Source organism: Cebidichthys violaceus, unplaced genomic scaffold (genome assembly GCF_023349555.1).
Source record: "Cebidichthys violaceus isolate CVI_PGR_0920_01 unplaced genomic scaffold, fCebVio1.0.p SCAF_1, whole genome shotgun sequence".
Lineage (NCBI taxonomy): Eukaryota > Metazoa > Chordata > Actinopteri > Perciformes > Stichaeidae > Cebidichthys > Cebidichthys violaceus.
Window position 1 is genome coordinate 18,903,819 of NW_027176262.1, and position 22,468 is coordinate 18,926,286.

At 42.9% G+C, this 22,468-nt stretch overlaps 2 protein-coding genes across 2 annotated transcripts; one reads left to right on the forward strand and one right to left on the reverse strand.

Annotated features, from left to right (window-relative positions):
- The first annotated feature begins 1,974 nt into the window (after positions 1-1,974).
- tmem91 (transmembrane protein 91) lies at positions 1,975-16,999 on the forward strand. Its single transcript, XM_068713663.1, has 4 exons — positions 1,975-2,512; positions 9,622-11,231; positions 13,684-13,830; positions 15,341-16,999. The coding sequence occupies exons 2-4, from the start codon at positions 10,797-10,799 to the stop codon at positions 15,494-15,496; spliced, it is 738 nt and encodes a 245-aa protein (XP_068569764.1). The 5' UTR covers positions 1,975-2,512; positions 9,622-10,796; the 3' UTR covers positions 15,497-16,999.
- Positions 17,000-17,718: 719 nt separating this feature from the next.
- On the reverse strand, positions 17,719-21,383 carry exosc5 (exosome component 5). Its single transcript, XM_068713676.1, has 6 exons — positions 21,250-21,383; positions 19,730-19,843; positions 19,193-19,314; positions 18,958-19,098; positions 18,107-18,196; positions 17,719-17,908 (listed from the first exon to the last, which is right to left on the reverse strand). Exons 1-6 carry the CDS (start codon positions 21,347-21,349, stop codon positions 17,813-17,815), a joined length of 663 nt encoding a protein of 220 aa, XP_068569777.1. The 5' UTR covers positions 21,350-21,383; the 3' UTR covers positions 17,719-17,812.
- Between the last annotated feature and the right edge of the window lie 1,085 nt (positions 21,384-22,468).

Below are 22,468 nucleotides of genomic sequence, written 5' to 3' on the forward strand. Positions count from 1 at the left end.
TTCTGCTGATATAACGCCTCTGCACGTGACCGCCCGTCATCTCACAGGGTGGGTGTTGCCTTTTCACCTAGAAGTCGTCTCAATCCCCCGGGTTAGCTCATTATTCTCTAATCGGCTTCTAGAAAATGACTGATGGGCAAGGAGATAAGCGTCTTATTCCCACCTATAGCGACACGTCCCTCAGCATCAGACAGTGGCATGTGTAACACTCAGACTCACACGTTGTAAGTTGGGAGTGGATGGTGACGACGATGCCACACACCTGAAGAAGGATTTCAGTCATTTTGGTGACATAAGGAATGGACACGTCAATAAAATGAAAAACAGGTTTATACAAATTACCCATCTAACCATTTTCTAAACCATTATTGCAAAATTGAACATCAATTAATCAATGTAATGTCTTAAGAATGGGGGGGGGGCACATAGTCACACACTGGATTGGTGAACTTGAATTTGGAGAGGATGGGAATGTGATGAGGATGATTTGGTTTGGTTGGATTTTTGTTTGCATGCATTTTGCCTTGTTTACCTGCTGAACACTTTTTGTCAACCAAACGATTGTTGTCTTTTTTTTGGTATATCTTTGGAATGAAGTCACCAATATCTAATTTGTTTTGCCAATATATTTTAGAATATTGCACTCGGAAGTTTAAAACAAACCGTGAAAGTGAAATTGTACAGCAGGTTTCCCACGCTGTTTCATGCCTTTGCGGTCAAACACTCGATCATATGATAGGTGGCGTTGCTTTATTGTGCGATCAATACAACAATGTCTGACATTAACAAAGCCATACATCGCTATCACTCTATGCAATATCATTAGTGCCCTTGTCTCACTCCCCTCACCAAATCAATCCATCTCCTACTCTGTCCTTTACGGGGGGGGGGGGGGGAATTGAAAATAGAGAGATGGGAAGGATGTGCTCTGACTAAGGAGAGTGTATTGATCCCTGCTTCATGATGGACTGAGAGGCCGCTTGTCACTCTGACAGCCAAAGACAAATGGAGCATCAGATAGGCAGCTTTACGGCTGTGCTGACCGGCTGGAAAGACCTGAAAAACAAACAACAACAACAGCAAAAACACACAAAAAACAGCCAAAAAGGTTAAACCGTTTCTGAGGGGAGGGGGATTCAACGCTAAAAGCAGTGCACCTCATTAAATACTCAGCGTAAGCCCTGTGGATTTCATTGATTGCTGGTGTCCAGCGATGCCCGGGCTTTATCCCACGCGGCCTCCCCTGGAAGAGGCGAAATGAGCATGAGCCACGAGAAGCAGGGATGATTGTTTTTGCATCTTGGGTCTATTTTTTGACTGGAGATCTTAATGTGGGCAGCTAAAGTGGGTCAAGGGTTGAAGCAGACATGAAAGTGGAGTCATCCTCGCTGGGGGGCATCTCACTGCCTCCGCTCTGGTACACCACATACAGCACGCAAACCTACTGCATAACACCCCCCCCCCCACACACACACACACGCTTTTTCTCCACCTCTCCACAGCAGCATCGATGAGATTCTCATCTCATTCTTGCACCTGGCTGCACACTGCGGATATTGCATTTGCAGCTTTTCCACAATCCTACCATCCACTTGCATCCCAATGCAGACACACACCTACACACACACACACACACACACACACACACACACACACACACACACACACACACACACACACACACACACACGTGTTGTTGCTGAGGCTAACATTACACCCTCCCGCTACAGTCTTAACCCAAATCCCGATTCCAAACCAAAATCAAGCCATGACCCTGTAATCCTCTTAAACAAGTAAGGAAAAGCGAAATGCCCTCACTTTGCATGTGTGTTGTTCTTCCCATCCTTACGAGGACCTCAGAGGAACACGCACGTGCTTCAACAGGCTTTAGGACCCAGTATCTCCGCCGCGATAAGGTAGTAGAGCTGAGGAAAGGCAAAGAAGAGAGGGAGAGAGAGAGAGGTGGAGGAGGAGGATGAGGAGGAGGAGAGGAAGAGAGCTGCATTTGTAAAGTCAGAGAAAAGCTGAGAGTGGCAGAAGAAAGTTGACACCGCGTAAGATGCGCTGCGACCGCGACGAGGATTAATGAGATACCTGCTCGTGAGGATAGGAGAGCGCGAGCCGCGCGGGATGCGAGAGAGGATGCTGTGCAGGGGGAAGGGTCTTTGACAAAGCATGCACACCGCTGCTGCTGCTGCCGCACAGGTGTGACAGGCGCATCTGCGTGCATTCACGGCCGCATCAGCACAGCCTCGACGGAGGGATGAAGACAAGTTGGACTCTCTGTGACTCAACGCTCTCGTTCCTTCTCTCACACAAACACGCGTAGGATACAGACAAGCCACACACACACACACACACTCTGCACATGCCCACGCTGAGCGCGAGCAAATCAGTGTGGGATAGCATTCAGCCGTGCGGATGGTTAGAACCGGGACGCTGGATTCCCCCGTCTCTTCTCGGAGGACTCATCCCGAGGACCGGACAGGACGGGTTCGAGTTTAACGTGAAGGTGAGAACACATTTTTTAAAAAGGAACAGATAAGGAGCGCTGTGTTTTGATTGTGTTTTATTGATTTATTTGACAACCCTTTTAGCTTTCACGTTGCTTATTTTAAAAAATGTGGCTACCCCCCCCCCCCCCCCCCCATTTTCTCTGCTATTGTGCCATCACCCTTACTCCCTCCGTTGTGAAACAACGGAGGGAGTAAGGGCATATATTTTTATAAATACAAATACATAAATTGGAAAAATATTAAACGTGAATCATTGCTGTTAAACTGCTAGTCTATCTACAGTAACAATGCATTGCTGTTAAACTGCTAATATATCTACAATAACAATGCATATTGTTTTACCAGTATAATGTTGATATCATAACAATCACTCTATTGATTAGAGCATTTGCTGCCATGAAGCACACTATTATTTTCTCTCTTTATTAATATATTGCAATTATTATTGTTCAGTTTTACTATGCTAACATGAGCTAAGCTTCTAATTCTAACATGTTTTAAAGCATATTTAGGGGTGTTGCTGTTATTGTGCGTTTTGATCTCTTATAGTTAATTAAATATTCTATGGCAGAGTTCATAAAATCATTATTATTATCATCATCAAATATGATGCATGCTAAAAACTTGGCACATAGACATAGTTATCATGAAAAAAATGGGTGGTCTATGGGACAGTGCATAAAATAGCAATATCTCAAATGCAATAATGCTTATCAATACTTAGTAGGCGACACAGGTGCTCCATGGGAAGGTGGTTGACCTATAGCTGCACTGCGCTGCCATTTAGTGTACGCTAACCCTAACTAAGCCTTTTTTGGCAAACAACTGAGGCGTTGACAAAAGATTCATGGTACAAAAGTTCCATATTTGGGGAAGTGTGGCCTAACATATTGAGATGAGTTGCCGACAGCGCCACCATGTGGCCAGTTAGACAGCTCTTAATGTGTCTATTTTTCACACTCAACCAGAAGCATGCTTTCACATTGAACTTGTTCAGCACATTGAATCTATCTGCAGCAGTTTGCTTCAAAAATGCACATTCAGATACTCAAGTTTGACTCTCTATGTCAGCGGTAACTTGTCAGAGTAGGTCTTGCATTTTAATCTCTGTTTTGAAATTAAACATTTCACTATTGATTCAAGGTGAACTGAGAAAGGTGATTTATGAATAATGATTGTGTTTCTGATGTCAATAAACCTGTCCCTGCAAATGAGACACATTTTATATTGCTGTCATATAATGAAAAGGAGGATGTGATCATGAGAGCTCCTCACTTTTTCATTATTAATTCAACTGAACTTGCCACAGCTTCGTTTCTGTGTATATTCATGAAGATATACAATAGAGATGCTGCTTCGGAGTGTAACCGCAACAGCAGCAGAGCAACCCCCTCTTTTACAAACACGCACAGATCGGCTCCATTGTTCATGTTTGTGTAGCCGTTTGCTGCTGTACGACAGGCCTGCTGTGTAGCGATATACAAAAGCTCACGCAGCATCCCTAAAAACCTCAGGTAACCCGACACATCCGCATCCCTCAACACATTTTCATCTTTTGTTCAGGTAGAAAACAAAAGAAATGTGAAAATGTGTATGCGGGGATACTTTTCTCCACTGACTGTGCTCTGTGTGTGTGTGTGTGTGTGTGTGTGTGTGTAGGTCATTGTCAATTAGAGGACAACAAATATGCCCTCCCTCTGTGTTGATGATGATGAGGCCATGTAATACATCATCGCTCATGTAAAGATCTGTGAGAGGCTAATTACCCCGCGCACCAACACTTGTCTTAGTTACTTGTGAGGACATTTTTCTTGTTAACTGCTGCATACCGTAATGTAATCCTTCCCCTGAAATTAGCTCAAGTACAATTCTAAACTTAACCAAAACCCAAGTAATCCTAAACCCTCCAACGGTTTATCTTGTGTGGACCAGCGTTTTGTCTCCAGATTGAAAGGTGTCGTCACATTAATATTAATACACACACACACACACACACACACAATAAACAAATGCATGCACATGCAGGTCATTACGCCGATGTAAACACAGACATCTGCAGCCTTTGTGTTGGGTCTGTTTAGCCTCGATTCAGCATTGTGACGGTTCTCAGTGTTCACATACGTTTGCCCAGGCGTTACTAAGAAACTACTACATTTAAAACAATATATTTAAACAATAACAGGCTTCTGTTTGCCACCATTACGAGTTTACGCTATATAAACTCCACTTGAGTCAAAAATACAATTTGGGAGGGATGAAGCTTTATTTTTGACCATGTCCTTTGTTGTAAACTGGTGAGCAAAATTAAATCCTGGCCAATAGAAATAATGTTGAGAAAGTTGAGAGATTACTGCCAATTTGAAATATGTGCAAATGGCTTGGGAATGTGCACCACAATAATTCAAATAACCCTATCTTTCATGGTCAAATGTTTTGTCACACAGTAACATCCACATACGACCGGTAAACATGTGTACATGTAAACCCTTGAGGACATATCTGTCAAGGAAGACCGAAACAATCACCACAACATTGCGAGCTACAGCGCAGTCTCCGTACAGTGTGTGTCCCGTGGCTCACAGATGCACATAACAGAACACTGAGTACAACATGCAACACGCTCTGCAGAGATTTCTGGAGCTGTTTGCAACATATTGCCAATGGATATAACTTCCCATTCCTCAGGCCTCACTGCACACAAGCACCAGCTGTGCGAGCAGTGTGTGTGTGTGTGTGTGTGTGTGTGTGTGTGTGTGTGTAGGAAGTGGGTAGTTATGTATGTGAGCATGTAGGAGGCAGTTCATGGAGGGCTTCAAAGGGTTTGTTTACTGCAGTTTGTGTCTAAAAGGGCAAAATGATGCAAAGCTGCAAGGGACTGCATGTGTTTGTGTATGTGAAGGAAATGTGTGTGTGTGTGTGTGTGTGTGTGTGTGTGTGTGTGTGTGTGTGTGTGTGTCGGAGGTTAGAGCGGGGCTCACCGTGCACCTGATTAATGAGCTCACACTGTCATGCACACATTCTGCACAGGGGGGGTTCCAGTAAACCGCGCGCCCATGGCGTGACTGCGCTCATTTGTTATTATGGAGTAATTCCGTGGAAAGGATCCATCCTTCGCGGTGTAATGTGACAGAAACACATCCTTACTGGAAGGCACGGCTATACACTGAATGATCCCATCCAGCTATTATCAAGCCGAGCAGAGGAACTGTACTGAAATGGCAAATTAGCCTCTGCTTCATTTATCCTGCAGTGAGCGCTCCACTCCGTGGTGAATCCGTTTCCATAGGAACATGATGTTACTTTGGGCTTTCACGAGCTGTGCAACGCGCTCGACGCTGCCGCCTGTTTTTTTCTCTATCTTTCTTCTTTTTCCTCATCTTTTCTGTTCAGTTTCCTCTCTGCTCTTGTCAAGTCACTCCACACAGATCGAGGAAGAGAGAGAGAGAGAGAGAGAGAGAGAGAGAGAGAGAGAGAGAGAGAGAGAGAGAGAGAGAGAGAGAGAGAGAGAGAGAGAGAAGGGGTTTGGAAATGCAATCAATAGGGCCATTTAACCGCCACTTGGCTTTTCACATTTTTTGTTTGGCACATGTCGAAGCCTGCTCTGGTCTTATCCTGACATCGCTGCTCTCCCTTTTCTCATTAAGAGCCTTCGGGCGTTTACAGCTCCCAATCTCCCACTATAGCCTCCGTGCCATTTTCTTGTTTCTCCGAGTGCGTTCACTGTACATGCATATCGCCTCAGTCTATATCAGCTGAAATATTACAGACATTACATCCAGCTCTCCGTGCGTGAGCGCGTTTTTATCTTTTCTTCTTTCTTTTTTTTGCGTCAGTGTGTTTCAAAAAGACTGCGGAGTTGCTGAAAATCCACAGAAGGAGTCAGCAGCCACATTTCTCCGCTTTTTGTGACAGGGGGTTTTATATAGAGCAATATTTCACTTTGGTTGCACATTCCCATGTCTTAAGAACACGCTTTCTTTTCGTGCGGCAAGTAGAGGCTGTACGGAGCAAGACACGTTTTAAGTTTTGCACGGAGGCAAAGTCTTGGCTGGATTATTATGAAGATGGGGGGTCAGATCAGGGGGACCGGATGGATGGGAGCAGAGTCGATGTGTGGTCGCGTGTGTGTATGACGAAGCACCACACCGAAAAGGATAGAGATAGATAGAGAGATAGATAGATAGAGAGAGAGAGAGAGAGAGAGAGAGAGAGAGAGAGAGAGAGAGAGAGAGAGAGAGAGAGAGAGAGAGATGGGGAGGGAGCGGAGAGGAGCTCTTGTAAAAGTGTCGCCGGTGATTTGCGCCGGCGTCCTTGCAACCTCCTCCCCTCCACCTGACTGGATGTTTTATGAGCGTTGCAGAATCAGGAGCGGAGGCAGGCTTATAATACAGCTGACAGAAGTCTTTTTATGGTGGCTGGGCAGCGGTGCAACGGGGGGGGGGGGGGGTGTAATAAAGCTGAGTGCATCTCTCCTGGAATGAAGCTGCGGGGGAGATTGGGAGGGGGCAGAAGAGAGAGAGAGGAAGGCCGGGCGAAGTGCTACAAATATTGGTACGCGCGCGCGCGCGTGTGTGTGTGTGTGTGTGTGTGTGTGTGTGTGTGTGTGTGTGTGTGTGTGTGTGTGCGTGCAGGACGCAGCATATGTTCAGATGTGTGCGAGCGCGTTGCGAGGGGTGGGGGTGGGGGGGTGCTCGGAGCCGTTGCTGACGTCAGTGTGTTGAACGATCACTCAGCGTGTTCAGTATGAGAGACACTATCCCTCCATGAGGGGGGGGGGGGGGGGGGGGGGGGGGGAGGGGGGGGGTGCACGGCGAAGCAGTGTCAACGCACAGGAGCAGAATGCAGCCCTCAGCGCCACGCCAGCCCAAAGACACCCAATTATTCTGTGTTTTTTCCCCCCCTTTCTTTTTCTCTCTGTGCTGTGCAGTGAGGCGCGCAACAACGAGTCATTGAACTGATCTGGAGCCTGTGAAACACGCTGCCATGCAGAATGACTTACTTACTGATGAGATATTATGTGGTTTGTTGAAACGGCACATTCTTATTCCATTGGGAATGAAAAGACCGTTACCACTAAACACAGAGATGTCCCCCCCCTCATCTCTTCTCAGCAGCATGTCTCCACCACTCGGTTATGTGCTAATTTTAGATTTTGTTTTGACATAAAGTCAGTCGAATGGGGGTTTAGCACCACTAGGTAATGTTTTGAAGTCACTTGTCACCTTATGGGGCAATCAGCTTCATACGTCCAACTATTCATCCATTTTCTAAGTGGCTTATCCAGTGCAGTTTAGGTGAGAGGCACATTAATGTTGCCTACATATGTTATTAAGAGCAGGCTAGATTCAAAAACAAAAAGTAGAATGATATGACTCCACACTGTCATTTTTGTAAAGATCTCAATCAACACTGAAATGCCTGAACAGTATGAACACAGCTAAAGCTCTCCGTGGTCCTATTTCAGTCTATAGTCTCAGCTGCTTAAACCTCCTTTTCGTCTGCTCTGGCTCTCAGTAATTACCCATTTCAATACAGTCTAATTCACTCTTTAGTTCTAAATCCTTTTTTGAAATCTCTGTTGTGAACACGTCTAAAACTTGAATCTGTTGTTTCTACTTTCAGGGTGCCATTTTAACAACAGGCCTTTAACTAATGGACTGACGTTATCTTTTAAAGCCAACTCTGGCTACTTTACAGTTTGCCTTTGTTGATCATAGTGCATTGTCCCTGGGAAACAAGCAAAAAGAAAATACATTTGATTGCAGCTCATCAATACATGTTAACCAGGCAAATAGTACTTTCTGCACTGCTGCATCGGAATGTCGATCAAATCAATATGTTACGATAGTGGAGCCGTCAAGAAATACGTTAACACAGCTGATTGACAACCGCTGTGCAGTATGATTGACTGTTTTGACATTTAAAATGAGAGATCACAGAGAAAGGTGGGTCACGGAAGGTTTACGACACAACAGCCCATCAACATGTCTGGTCCGGCTTAGGTCACAGTTTGACGTGTCCACACTAAACCGCAATTCATATGCTACAGACAAATCATTGGAGAAATATGCTTTTCAAGAAGGAACATGTCCATTTTAGTGTGAAACAGAGAAAAAAAAGTGAATTTTCAAACTTAGCCATGCCTAGTGTGCACTCTCACTATTTCTCAACAAATCAATATGAGCAGACCACTTTAAACAAAGTAGAACAAATAGAAATACCTATTTGACTATTACTGACAGGGAGAGACTCAAGTGCAGACACGGGACACAAGGAATGTTCAAAACGTCTAGGTGTTTAGTGAAGAAGCCAAGCAGTCACACATGGAGGGTCAGTCCAAACAGAGCAAACAAATCCAGACAGGGAGTAGGCAGAATGCAGGGAACAAGGCAGAGTCTAAAAAACATTTAAAAACAAAACTTACCCTAGAATTGCTGGAAAACGATGAGCACACAAGGTAGAACAAAGACAATCTGGCAGGGGGGCAACAGAATAGACTGATGGTAAAATCAGGGGCAGATGAATAATTGAGGGCAAGTGTGGATAATCAGGGAGGTGGGAAACACACGAGGGCGAGAACTGAAACCACAGGACATGTTAGTGTAACGAAATGAAACAGTAAAACGATGAAAGAATGACGCGGAATGAAAAACATAACCCAAGGGCAGGAAAGAACACGACAGATTCTAAGCAACTAGAATGTAGACACAATTAGAATGTCCTTTCCCATTAGAAAACTAGCATGTGTCCGTTTTAAAGAGCTGTAGATGTTACATCGGCTACTGATGCTGGCGGGGTCTTGCATAAGGGTTATCACTAATGCTTAGGCCACGTTGCAGCGCTGCGGTAACTAATGTGCCGAGCTACAGTGTGTCCCATGTTCTCTCCAACACCCGGGGACAGTTATCATTTCACACAGTAGCACCCTGCTGACGTCCTGTATCTGATGTGATGTTGGGGTTGGGGTTAAGTTTAGGTATGTAGCCCAAGTAGCATGTGTGTATATGTGTGTGAGGAATAATAACTCTCTGGTCCAAACTGGAGCCTTGGCAGTTAAGCTTGTGAAGTCTAAATATTTTGTGTGACCTTGCTCCTCTCTTAACAGACCTCCTCGTCGTCATCGAACGGGATAGAGAGCTGCCCGACTCCTCGCCTGTCCCGAATGAAACCCTCTTAAGGTGGACGGGGGGTACATTAAAAATACATGTCCCGAAGGAGCGCCGCCGAGCCAGGCAGCAAACACACGGCCATATATCAACAGCGGGGGGACTTTTGATTTCTTCCTCATGGCTTCCTGCAGCAACAGCAGAGGAACCGGCTTGTTGGCGGGCCCGCTGACCTGCCGATGTGCGCCATAGGATTCTATTCCTGGAGCCGCATTGCTTTTACAGATTAACTGCCCTCAAACATGGCCCCAATCCGTTCTTTGCGCCACTAGTTTGACTGCTGCCGGAGGTTGTGCATGTTCAAGCTTCAAAACGCCTCACTGTGCGTCCAGTCATTTGGAGGGCCACTGCTGTTTTTTAAAGCGGCGTCAGCGCAAACAAACACGACTGAAAGTCTTTTTTGTTATTCTCTTCACAATCATTTCTCCACTCACAAGTCAGTGCCCATTTGCATCCAAAGCGGTTGACGGGAAAGATTGACATCCAGAGCTTTCATGCTGATAACATGACACTGTGCTTAGATTAGTACGACTTTGTATTTTATTGCATGAGACAGTTTCCATGAGTTCCTGAGGGCAGATCGCACTGAAAACCCATTGCCCAGTGTTTTCGTTAGCCTGTCAGGGGCTAATCAAGGTCCTCCATCATCAGAATTGACATTTCCATATTGTATGAGAGAGAAAGTGGCCAACATTTGCATATTCACGAACGCTGACGCACTCAATCATGTGAAATGGAAGACGCGGGGCGAACCCCAAGCCATGAAGCCCTGAAACAAGTAGCTTATGACATGTGAGGAAAAGAGGATCTTGAATCCCCTGCACAACTTCAGCACATCTCATAGCACACAGGAGAAGGGTACCACTGGAACATCAAGGATATTTCATAAACCCGGCATGTGTTGTCGGCCTCTGGATAGAGGCCTGAAATAAGAGAAAAATTAAAGAATAGGATTACGGATGGATTATCACTGAAACACTAAAGCCACCAAAGCAGCTGCCTTTGCGTAAACCCATTGGACACTCTTCAGGGAGTCGCTCGGCAGACCGATTTGTAGATTACATTTGGTTGTTGATGTGGTGGCCTCTCGTGCGGTTGGTAATAAAAGAGAGGGATGGAGAATATAGATGAGCTGGAGCACCCTCTTCTGGGAGAAAACCCCAATAACAGCCGGGCATCGGGGACGGGGGTGGGGCCCGGGCCCGGACAGGCCCCTGGCGGGATGTTCAAGGGCATCTTGGTGAAGTGTGAGGAGGACAGGGCCTACCCTCCCTTAGCGTGGAGGGGCTATTGTGGACATCGTCCTGAGCTTCAGCAGCAGCAGCCACTGGACCCTTGCTCCTTACCTCGCACGCTGGAGTCCTTTTACCCACCGGCTCCCATCTGGGGCCATGCGGACTCCCTGCTCAGCAAAGACTACCTGGAGACCACCTTTGTGGACATTCGGCCCGGCTCCACGCTGGAGAGGAAGCTGCTGGCCGAGACACAGGACTTCCACAGTATGTCCTACAGCATTGATGATGAGGACGACCTGCTCCCCGACTCTGACGTAAGACATCCCACTCACATGATGCTGAGTGTTTTTTTCATGTGTACTGAAAACAGAATTTGTTTTCAGTACAAATTTGAATTACAAATTGTCAAATCAAGCATTCATTTCAAACAAAATTATGACAACGTCATCAGAACGCAGTGCAACTTATTCACTTTCTGCAGATGCTCAAGAGAAAGACTAATAGGGCCAAAACTCGCATTTATTTTCTCGTCTATTAAACGTCAGAAAATAGTTTAAAAAGTCCCAGTATGTCTGGACTCTCTGTCCAAGAGGACGTCTTTAAATGTCTTGTTTTGCCCAACCAACAGTCCAAAGGAACGATATTCAGTTCACAACGATATACAACAGAGAAAAGCAGCAAATCCTAATACTGGAGAAGCTGAGTCAGGGAGCCATGGCTGGATAAATGACTGAACAGATGAATCGAATTATCAAAATAGTTGCAGATTAATTTTCTTTAATTAATTGACTACTTGTTTCACCTCCACACATAAATAATCATCATCTCCGTCCATTTCATTTCTACCATGTCCCCTTCATGGCTTGTAGGAGTTTTGCATAAAAAGCAAGAGAGACTCTCCTACTCTCAGTACAGACTCTGGGAGCCAAAGAGGAACTTAAAATAGACATATGAGCAGTGCATTTCCGGGGAAGGCAGCAATTGAATGCTCACTGTCAAAAAGCCAGATTACATAAAGCTCCTCTCCTGCTGCGGTGCAGGTAATGACACTACAGTAGCGATGGAGGATGCCAGTTCTATTTCATAGATCACCGAGCATAACCCACCCTGGAGGAAGATTCAAATTAGCTTTAAGACTCTTACAGTGGTCATCTGACGTTTTGGGAGTCAACATGAGAATGTATATGCTGTAAATGTCACAAGTAAGTAGCCGCTGGCTGTGTAGATAATTATGAAAATTCTCTTGCCAAGGTTATATCACAAAGGTCTAATCACCCACTGAGAACTAAAAGGCTGAAGGCCGTTTTTACGATTATTACTTTGATTAAGAACACAATCAAGCGAACAAACACACACACACACACACACACACACACACACACACACACACACCGTTAAAATCAAGAGGCTGCTGCAAAGTTTCAGTGAGGAGTTTGCTTCACAAGGACAAAAGAACAGCACAGAAAAATACTTTTTTTTTCTCCAACTCATTCTGAATGCTGGCAGTAGTGCAGCGATGCAAAAGGCGCAGGCCAGTGGGAATAAAACCTTGCAGTGACCTCAAAGAGGCACCACGCAACTTCTCCTTCTCCCTTGTTTCACTCCAAACCCCCAGTTAGACGAGTCAGACTCCATCACTGCTTCATGCTGAATGATCAGTACGATGCCTCAGCAGGAGAGATGACCTTCGGAGAAGTTTTAAAGAACTGTTTGTCTTGACGCACTCTTGATTTTCCCCTGACGGATCTTCTTTAATGTTAAAGCAGGGTTTTTTGTTTTTTTTTTAAAGGGATGCTGGTCTACGAAGCATTTGCTCAAATGTTGCAGGAGCATCTTTGGAAAATGTACAATAAAACAAGTAGAGCAATGTGACAGGGTCGGAGTGAGAGAGAGGAAGTCGGATTGAATATGCAGCTGTTTCAAAAAGATGCATGAGTCACGAAACGCCTGCGGTCAGCAGAGCTAGTGCATATCCAGGCTAACCCCATTCAGTCATATTAGCTCACAGGCACCAGCAAAGTTACAGTTGTTGTGGAAGACGGGAGCACAACAAAACAAGCACGTTTATAATGCGTCTATAAAACAGTGACTTAGTGTTAGAACATATTATCTCTGAGTGTTTAATGCAACTTTTAGATTTAATAATACTAAACATTGTCGTATACTCTTGAAAAAATGATTAAGCTTTGAGTGCAAAGGGTCAGTTCAATTACAAAATAATGTATATCTTACTCATTGTCATCTGGCTACATACATAGTTTTGGTTTTAATTGTTTTGCCTCAATGAAGCTGATACAAGTGGATAAACACACTGTATTGCTAACTATATACCATTAAAAGCAAGAGCAATGGGCTGCCACGAAGCTCAGTTTGATTTGTTGTGCTCACGGCATTTCAAAATTAAATTTAGGATATATTCAGCATATACTGCATGTGACCTTCCAGAAACAATGTCCCGGTTACTCTGGAGAACCCACAGGTCTCCTTTGAATGAAAGAAATAGTCCCTATGAAAATGGTTTGCATTGTGTTCTGTTATCCAGAATAATGAGGACATATTTTACAGTGAGAGATTGCTGTTGATTTTCTTTAATGTAATTTCCAATTGCTGGTAAAAAATGTATTAAATTAATCTCCATCGTATTTGTGTGGAGGCAGAAATCCGAAAGACAAATATCTCAAATCCTCTGCAAACAAAACCACCTGTGAGGTTTCCTTCTGCAGTTTAACCTGAACTCAACCTAAGTGCGCTCTGTTTGAATCCCAGGACTCATCCATTGATGACTTCAGTGATACAGACAGTGAGAGCAACTTCCCTCTGATGATCCCTCAGGACTACCTGGGTCTGGCCTTCTTCTCCATGCTCTGCTGCTTCTGGCCCCTGGGCATCGCTGCCTTCTACCTTTCACAGAAGGTACACACACACACACACACACACACACTCGATCACACGCACTCAGTCCAGAGCTGACAAGATACTACCTGGCACTGTAGTTCACAGCCACGGGTGATTTCATATACCCTCTGCAGCAAAGACTAACAACAGGTCCAGTTTCTTGCAAATGTGGGCATTATGGGTCTAAATTTAGTCCGGAAGGGATTACACCTATTTGCAGGATTATGCCACAAGAGGTTTGAAATGGTACAATCCAATGCATGAGGATGTGCATTGTTTTTGTTTTTGTTTGATAATTTCAGAAAAACTCCTATAATTTAGACTGATTCATTGATTTAATTAATTAATTATACTTCATTGTCATATCGTTGATACATTTCCTTTCCTTTTTTCGTTATTGAAACATCTTGACCTTCTACAGTTGCTATGAGTTTCATGTATATTAAAACATCTTCACAAAACATAATTCGTTCAATATATTTTAATCATATTTATACAATGCATTTTTAGTTAATTATCTTTACTTAATTTAAAGAAAGCTTATCTCTTATCCAACAACTTGTTTTTCTTATACATTTTTATAAATCACCTTTTCCACACTATACATGTAGATTTTTTTAATACAGAATCTTTATTAAGATGCTTTAAAAAAACAACTCAGTGTCGACCTTTCCATTACTTCCATATATTAGTTAGTTGTGTGTATATATATACAGTATGTATATATATATATATTTATATATATATATATATACATATATAAGCTGGCATGTATTATATATATATATATATATATATATATATATATATAATACATGCCAGCTTATGTATTTTCTCTCCTCTTGCTGTTCAAAATCAGTTTCACTCAGTGTTAATTTGATAGCTGAGATTATCAATCTCTTCTAAGACAAGGCTGGTGCAAATATGGAGCAGACCAAAGGGAAAAGGGGACAACAACACTGCACCAACTATCTCATCAGTCACTATTATCAGTGACAGTGTGGAAAAGCCCATAACATCTCTATCTCTAGTCGCCAGAGGCCCCTTAGATTATATAGGCATCCTTCCAGCAGTGCAGGGTGTGTGTGTGTGTGTGTGTGTGTGTGTGTGTGTGTGTGTGCGTGTGTGTGTGTGTTGGGGGGGAGGAGAAACCCCATTAACGTTTTTGCAAAGCTAACTGGCAGCGAGCTGCAAAGGCCTTTTGATCAGATCAATGGCCTTCGTTAAGGTTTAATTAGAGTCATAACAAGAAGCCCCAAAGTGATAGATTTCCAATATTGTTGAGTGCCGCCTAAGACAGAGGTCAGAGTCAATGACGAGGACTGGAGGGGGAGAGGAAGGAAGGAGGAAGGAGGAAGTGATGAATGTGATTCAGAGACGGAACATAATATGGGCTTAGCGTGTGACTGGAATGAGTGGAAGAGGAAAGTGGAGGCCAGGGAGGACATTGACAAATGATGACGAATGCCCCCCCCCCCCCCCCCCCCTCACACTTCTGATCCTTATCTCACTCTGCTGTCTCCTCCAGACCAACAAGGCGTCGGCTCAGGGGGATTTTCAGGGGGCCAACGCAGCGTCTCGCCAGGCTCTGTGGCTCTCGGTGCTCTCCATTGTCTTTGGGATCATCACGTACATCTGTGCCATCGCCGCGTTGATTTCCTACCTGTCTGGAAAACCACCATAAAAGCAACTACTACTACTACTATACACACACACACACACACACACACACACACACACACACACACACACACATCTCATGAATACTAACGCAAATGTAAAATACAGTGTTTGTCCGTCGACCCTACACTAACTGGAAAAGGACAGGAGAGCTGGTGTATAGATCATAATCACCTCTAATTGGATCAGGACATTATTCAGCTCAGAGGACAGTCCTTCACTCCATATCGAAGACTCAGTCTGTAAATGTGATTCATGTTGTCACCCGAGGACTTAAGTTACCTGCCATCCTTTCGATTTGTGCTGTCATTGTCATCACATGTTAAACATTACTGAAGTAAAAAAAAAAAAAAAACTGGGACAACAAATGCAGATGTTATCGCAACACTGTAGATATCACTGTCAGTGGAAACGGAAAGAGAAGTGAGGGTCCGCCTGGGAGGAGCCGAGCGGAGGCCAGGAGACCGGCGATGGAGGCTGCAGATTTGTGAGAAGGTTGCAGCAAGGACGAGGCAGCAGCTAAATCCTGATGGACCTCGTGCTGTCGCTTGTGGGGTGAAAGCTGGAGACGGCTTTTAGAGCCCCGGAGCTTTTTTTCTCGTTATTGTTTCAGAGAAGCCAGAATTTGTTGCTACTCTTCTGGTCAGAGAGAGGGACCCACAGGGAAAACACTGCACATGTACATCCTGATTTCACATTCTGCGTCACAATTGTTAACCTGCAGAACGGACTGAATCTGTTTTGTTTAATGCCAAGTTCAATAAGTATCTTTATTTTTAAATGCACAAAAAAAACTAAATGAAAAAAACAAACATATAGTGCCATTATATAAGAAAAATAAATATAACTTCAGGACTTTTCAAATGAAAAGCAAAGTGGTGATGTGAAACACTGGCTCTAGGTATAGAAAGGAGCTGCTTCTGTTTACAGTGTTAGATAGACGGGAGGTGCAGACATGCAAGGAAAAGTGCCAAAAATATGGAAGATACTCTAAGGATGATCCTTTTATGAGCCGTTCCATGAATAGAAGCAACCAGGCTGCTCCTCCGCGCTCTCCAAATATAGATTCTGCTATTTCTCCTTCAAAAGGACGACTGAAATCCTTCAGAAAGTTGCTTTTTGCCGTATGACAAACTTGAAAATGAAGTTGGCTACTCAAACTTATGTAAGCAAACAGTAACACTTTGTTCAGATGAGCAAAAGGGTAAAACAAAAACAAAAAAAGGTTGCCTGGCGAGAAATCTTAGCGCTCAGCCACGTGATGCATGAGTCAGTAAAATCTCCATTTCGGTCACGACAGAAACCTGCATGGCCAGTTTGTAGTTTGCCATGTACAAACCTGCTCCGAGCTACGATCACTTCCTTCATTTGGTTCTGAACTTTTGCAAAGAAACCCAGCTTTGGTAAAAGTCAAACACTCTGGCCATATTGGTTTGAGCTTAAATGTGCCATTAAGGAGGCAGTGAACAAGGGACCTCAAAAGTAAATGATTTAAAAAAAAAAAAAAGACTGTACGGTAAAAGTTGACGTTTTCTATTTAGATGTATAGTTTTTATAGTCTCCTGATAAACTGCAAATACTTTTTGTTTTCTGCAAACCCAGTGTTGTATCAAGACTGAGCTGATAATATATAATGGTCACTGTCGGCGGTATATGTAGACACACCTGTGACATCTCCAGTGTCTGACCCTCGCCAGCTATCACTGTTGATGTGCTGCGGTAATGCTGCACTGACCCGAGTCAGCACGGCGCTGTACAGTCCTGACAATCCCGAGCCGTCCTCTGTCTCCACTGGACATTTGTGTCAATGAAAAATAAAAAGACCCTTTGTTGTTACAGCTGAGTTACCACAATTAGTGATTTAGATGTGAGCATTTATTGTGGATTGACTCGACGGATGACGGTGTCACCTGACGGGCTCCAGTCACATTTGTCTCCCTTTGTATCACTTGTATAGATCGTCAATGAAAAGGTCAAAGGTTGTGGCAAATGAGTTAGTACAAGAGATATTTATTCCACATCCTTTTAATACATGTAAATATTAAAAAGAGAATAATCAATGAATCCCAATAAATGCACTTGTTTGACATTCATCTCTGCTCTTTTTTTATTTTGCACCCTCACTTAATAGTTCAACATTGTCTTCTCACGAATATCCAAATGTGAACCTCGCTTCACCCGCAGCACAGCTGACTACAACTGAACTGAAGCAAAGGTAGCCCAAAGTGGTGAATACATGTTTTATTATAACATCAGTATTTAAAATCATTGTAAAAAGAAGAAAAAGCAAGACTAGAAAAAGAAAAGAGTTGCTGCTTCATCAGAGGGTTTTGGAGTATCGGCGCCTGACAGAGTCTCTGTAGAACTGGAAGATTTTCTCTGATGCTTTCTGACTGACTGCAATACACTGCTGCAGCTGGAGAGGAAAAAAACAAATATGAAAAGGTCTGCGATATAACTAGAGGCAGAGTCTGAAAAAGCATCTCGTTATCAGCAGACAGATCACTGACAAAGTAAAGCTCTACTTTATGTCCAACAAATCTGGAAATCACACATCAGGCATGATTCCCAAAAACTACATTTGACAATGTTGCACATTTGCTCTTTTATTTACCTCGTGTACTGAAAATGACCCTTTGGTGGATGACATGATTACTCTGCGTTCTGTGCTGTCAATAGCGAAGGTCATCACAGCCCGACTTCCCTGGTGAGAGTGGACACAGACGAGAACAAATTAACAAATCCAGCAAGGATTGGGACAGTGCCGACTGCACTGAGAGGACATGCAAATTGTGTTGGGATGCACAATGTCAAACGGTGAAATTTACCATCAATCCGTCATGTTCAATGTGTTCCAGAAATGATTCTGTTGTAATGCGTTAAAGAGAAATTCTGCTCTCTTCTGGTCAGTGGTGGCACATTTTTGGTGTGGCCAACTTTGTCTGAATCTGCCTCCGTTTATGTAAAACTTCCACATTTCCCAAAGTGTCTTTTGAAATCCAGCAAACCGTGGAGTTATGCAAGTTTAGATGGAGTGAAATCCAGTTTTATAGCTGAAAGCGCAACGCACAGTACAGCTAATTTCACTAGGATATGGATTTTAAGTAGACTGGCCTGTAGATGACTGCTAGTGTATATTACATCTGTTTTAAAGGCTTTCCAAACCTACACAATATTCATGATCAATGTTTATATTATATCAATATCTCAAAAGATGATTTTTATATAAATCAAAGGCCTTAAAATGTAATTTTTTATTCCTGTACAATGAAACATGTATGATTTTACTGATCATAAATATACTCACCTCTGCTCATACCCTTCACTCTATGAGAGAATTGCTTCATCTCAGCTGAACTATTAAGATTTTCCTATGTGGGATGTATTTTGTCACCTTGGAACTTTAATTAAATAAACAAAAGGACTTTGAGGTGTTTTTTTTACACAACACAACCTCAGATTTACCTTTTCCTGCGCTGCAGTGGGGTCTGTGACGATTTGACCGTCTGCGTCGATGGCACAGGTCACGCCACAGAACAGGCAACTCATGGGCAGGCCTGCATCCATGAGAGCCATGCAGGCAGCATTCAAAAAGCACGACAAGATCTGAGGAACAGATAAGGAAGAACACCGACCAGGAAACACCTCTAACATACATACCGGTTCAGTGCCCTACCAGCGGAGCTTTACTGAAGGATACTGAACCATCGTCATGTATCAGCTGAAGGATGAGGGTGAGGGAGGAGCGAGGATGAAGTGACAAGAGCAGAGATGCCTCGCAGGTTTCTCGCACACACTGCTCTTGCGATCGCTCCCTTACACCTAGAAAATAAAGAAACGTTGGGATACATACGTGAGTCAACGCGTACATAAACTGGCTCACTTACACCACCTTGTGATGTGTTGTGGTAAGGCCGTTATTGCACATCAGAAGTGGACAAGGCTGTAAAATGAACAGTTACTAGCCTCCTAAAGCACCTTAAATTCCTTAAGTCCCACTAAAGAAGCTTGTAGAAACATTTACTTCCGTACAACATAAATATGTTTCCCATTATATTATATATGTCCTAATTTCAACACTGCATTGTCACTAAAGTATCCTGCCTGTGTGTATAATATTCAAACTGAACATTAACAAAGCAAGTAAGCGCTAGAAAGTTAATAGAAGAAATGATCACTCATATAAAAAATTGAAACGGCATTAAGCTGCATAATGAGAAATGAGATAATCACTTACTTGGCAGTCCCACTTTGGGCTGGATCAACACCTCCAGTGTTGCCCGGTCATAGATCTCCTTACTGACTTTGACCTCAGCTGGTCCGTAAGCTGCGGCCAACACACTTGTGTCCCCTTCACGTGTGAACAAAAGACAGCATTACTCAACTGGAAATACATTACTGATCCATGTGGGGAAATTAGTAGTAGAGAGCAGACCTCTGACAGGTGTGTCTGCAACAACCACTGCTATAATGTTTGATTGTACTGTATATGTGCATCAAACATGTGTGTCACTCGCAGGTCTCACACAACAGATGTGCTCTCATTTTAATCTCTGCACCGTGTGTGTGTGTGTGTGTGTGTGTGTGCAGTCGCTCGTCTCAGCTCCATCTCACGAGGGTAACCGCTACTTGAAGTGTTTATTTAGGCGTATTACTATAGGTTTTTTTCTACAATCCCCATGTAAACGTGAGGTTGATGCACAAAAATATAGGCACAGAACAAGGCACTCAGCTGTGTGGGTACAGACAGACCGGCCAAAACAATTAAACTGAGCAAACCGTTATCCCCCACTGTGTCTTATTTTCAGCCCCTAAGGGAAGTGAGTGAGGAGTCAGCGGTCAATGTTTTGAGAAAGTGTAAGTCACTGCTACCACGAGAAGTCCTTAAGCATGCGGCCATAGATGATCACCCACAATTTTACTCAGTTTGGTGAAGCAATATGCGAGATTAGCCGTGGACAAACACAAGAGACGCAAACACGACCGAGCTCATTATCTCCCGGATTAGATAACATTCAGAAATAACAAAGAACTGGGAAGTCTGGAAGGGAGAAAAACATAGCTACACTATAAAGGTGTAACATTTTACTTTGTGAGTAACTGAGTATGATGAATGATGAGCAGTAGTATAATGTAACTAAGTAGCCCTACATTTACTCAAGTGCAGTACTTCAGCACAATTTTGAGTAGTATGTTTACTTGAGTATTTCCATGTTATGCTACTTTATACTTCTTCCCCAACATATTTTGGAGTTAGTTACTTTGAAAATTTTGATTATTAACACAAAATATAAAATCAACTAAGAAATAGCGATATATTATTGTAGGTTAAGCTACCCATCAATATATAAAGTAATTAATATTAGCTTAATATTAGTGTGATGAACACACTGATGCATCAATCATCATAATCCAGTTATATAATATAGCCCATACGAATCTGAGGGGCCACTCTGCTTAATGAGTACTTTCACTACTTGAAGTATATTTAAATGTTGATCATTTTGAACTTTTACTTAAGTAGGAGTCTGAATGTATTTCACAGGCGGCTGTATCTGGCTGAGGATAGGACCATTTTTGAGTTAAATAAATAAAATATAGGCAAGAATGAAGTGTTGAACTAAAGAAACCTGAACACAACCCATCATAGGACTGACTTGCCCAAAACTTCTTGATGCTAAAGTAGGCTAACACCAGCTCGAGCCCAGCAGCTAGCTAGCAGTCGGCTCCGCGAGTCACATTCTGCGTCTGTGTTACCTTGAATGAAGGAAGCAGAGCCGTCAGGTCGAGACAGTAAACTCTGCTCACAACCAAACTCTCTCAGAGTAACACTTGAAGAGCTGCACACTTCCATCATGCTGCTTGACTGCTGCTACCCACGGGCGTGATTAGTTTGTCGCGGGCGAGTGACGCAATCTGTTTTGCCGTTTGGGGCCCTTACTTATGACATAAAGGGTAATACCTAAATGTATATTTTGATACCTCCAAATAATTTAGCTATTGGGGATAATCATATTGTATTGTAAGGGTTGCTCGTACTCTTTGTACACTACTCATTCACTAGTTTTTACCACATGAATCTTACTTCCATTTTGTGAAATGTACGTTAATACACAGAATGAATATTTATGTCTATACATACAGGGAGACGACACGTGAAGGTATTGACATTAGTTCGAGGAAAGTGACACTTGTAAACTGCCACAATTAAGAAAACTTTGCAGCCCAAGCCATTGAGGCTAAATGGAGCAAATGTATTCAAGAAATATGCAGTGTTGGAAAGTAACTTTTTTTTGTACACAAAATACATTTTTGAGGTATTTGTACTTTACTTGAGTATTTCCATATTATACCACTTCATACTTCTAATCCACTTCATTTCATAGAGAAATATTGTATATTCAAAACATTTTTGATAGCTTTAGTTACTACCTGCAGATTCAGATTATTAATATAAATTATGACCAATAAGCAATATTGTGTTATGATGATGATGATCATTATTATTGATTAATCTACCCATAGGTAGTACTTCAAACTAGCCCTAACTTTACTAGCTGCAACACTGAAACAATGCTTACATATTCTTTTTGGGCCATTCTGCAAAAATATCACTTTAACTTTTGGTATGAATGCAGGACTTTTACTTGTTACAGACTATTTCTACACTGTGTTATTGCTAAAAAAAAATGTGAGTACTTCCTCCACCACTGGAAACAATGTATCACTGCAGGATGTTCTCACAGCTTATACAATGTGCTTGCAGTGTTTACAAGGTCACTGGATAAACTGAGTCTACGTAAGAGACAAAGCAATGCGGAAAAGATTATCAGGTGTATAATTACAACCAAAAAACACGTTTGAGGTATGGATATACAAACAGTCTGAGGCTTAAGGTTCAATTGATTCCTTGCTTAGTTAAGTATGATCATACCGGAAAAGACCTGCTTTTGCCTTCAAATTAAGAGTTAAGTCT

Coding starts and splice junctions, on each gene's coding strand:
- exosc5 (XM_068713676.1), bottom strand. CDS start 21,349: ATGATGGAAGTGTGCAGCTCTTCAAGTGTTACTCTGAGAGAGTTTGGT. Junction 19,315..19,729: donor GCCCAAAGTGGGACTGCCAA/GTAAGTGATTAT, acceptor TTTATTTTCTAG/GTGTAAGGGAGCGATCGCAA. Junction 17,909..18,106: donor GGTCATTTTCAGTACACGAG/GTAAATAAAAGA, acceptor TTTCCTCTCCAG/CTGCAGCAGTGTATTGCAGT.
- tmem91 (XM_068713663.1), top strand. CDS start 10,797: ATGGAGAATATAGATGAGCTGGAGCACCCTCTTCTGGGAGAAAACCCC. Junction 11,232..13,683: donor ACCTGCTCCCCGACTCTGAC/GTAAGACATCCC, acceptor TTTGAATCCCAG/GACTCATCCATTGATGACTT. Junction 13,831..15,340: donor CCTTCTACCTTTCACAGAAG/GTACACACACAC, acceptor TGTCTCCTCCAG/ACCAACAAGGCGTCGGCTCA.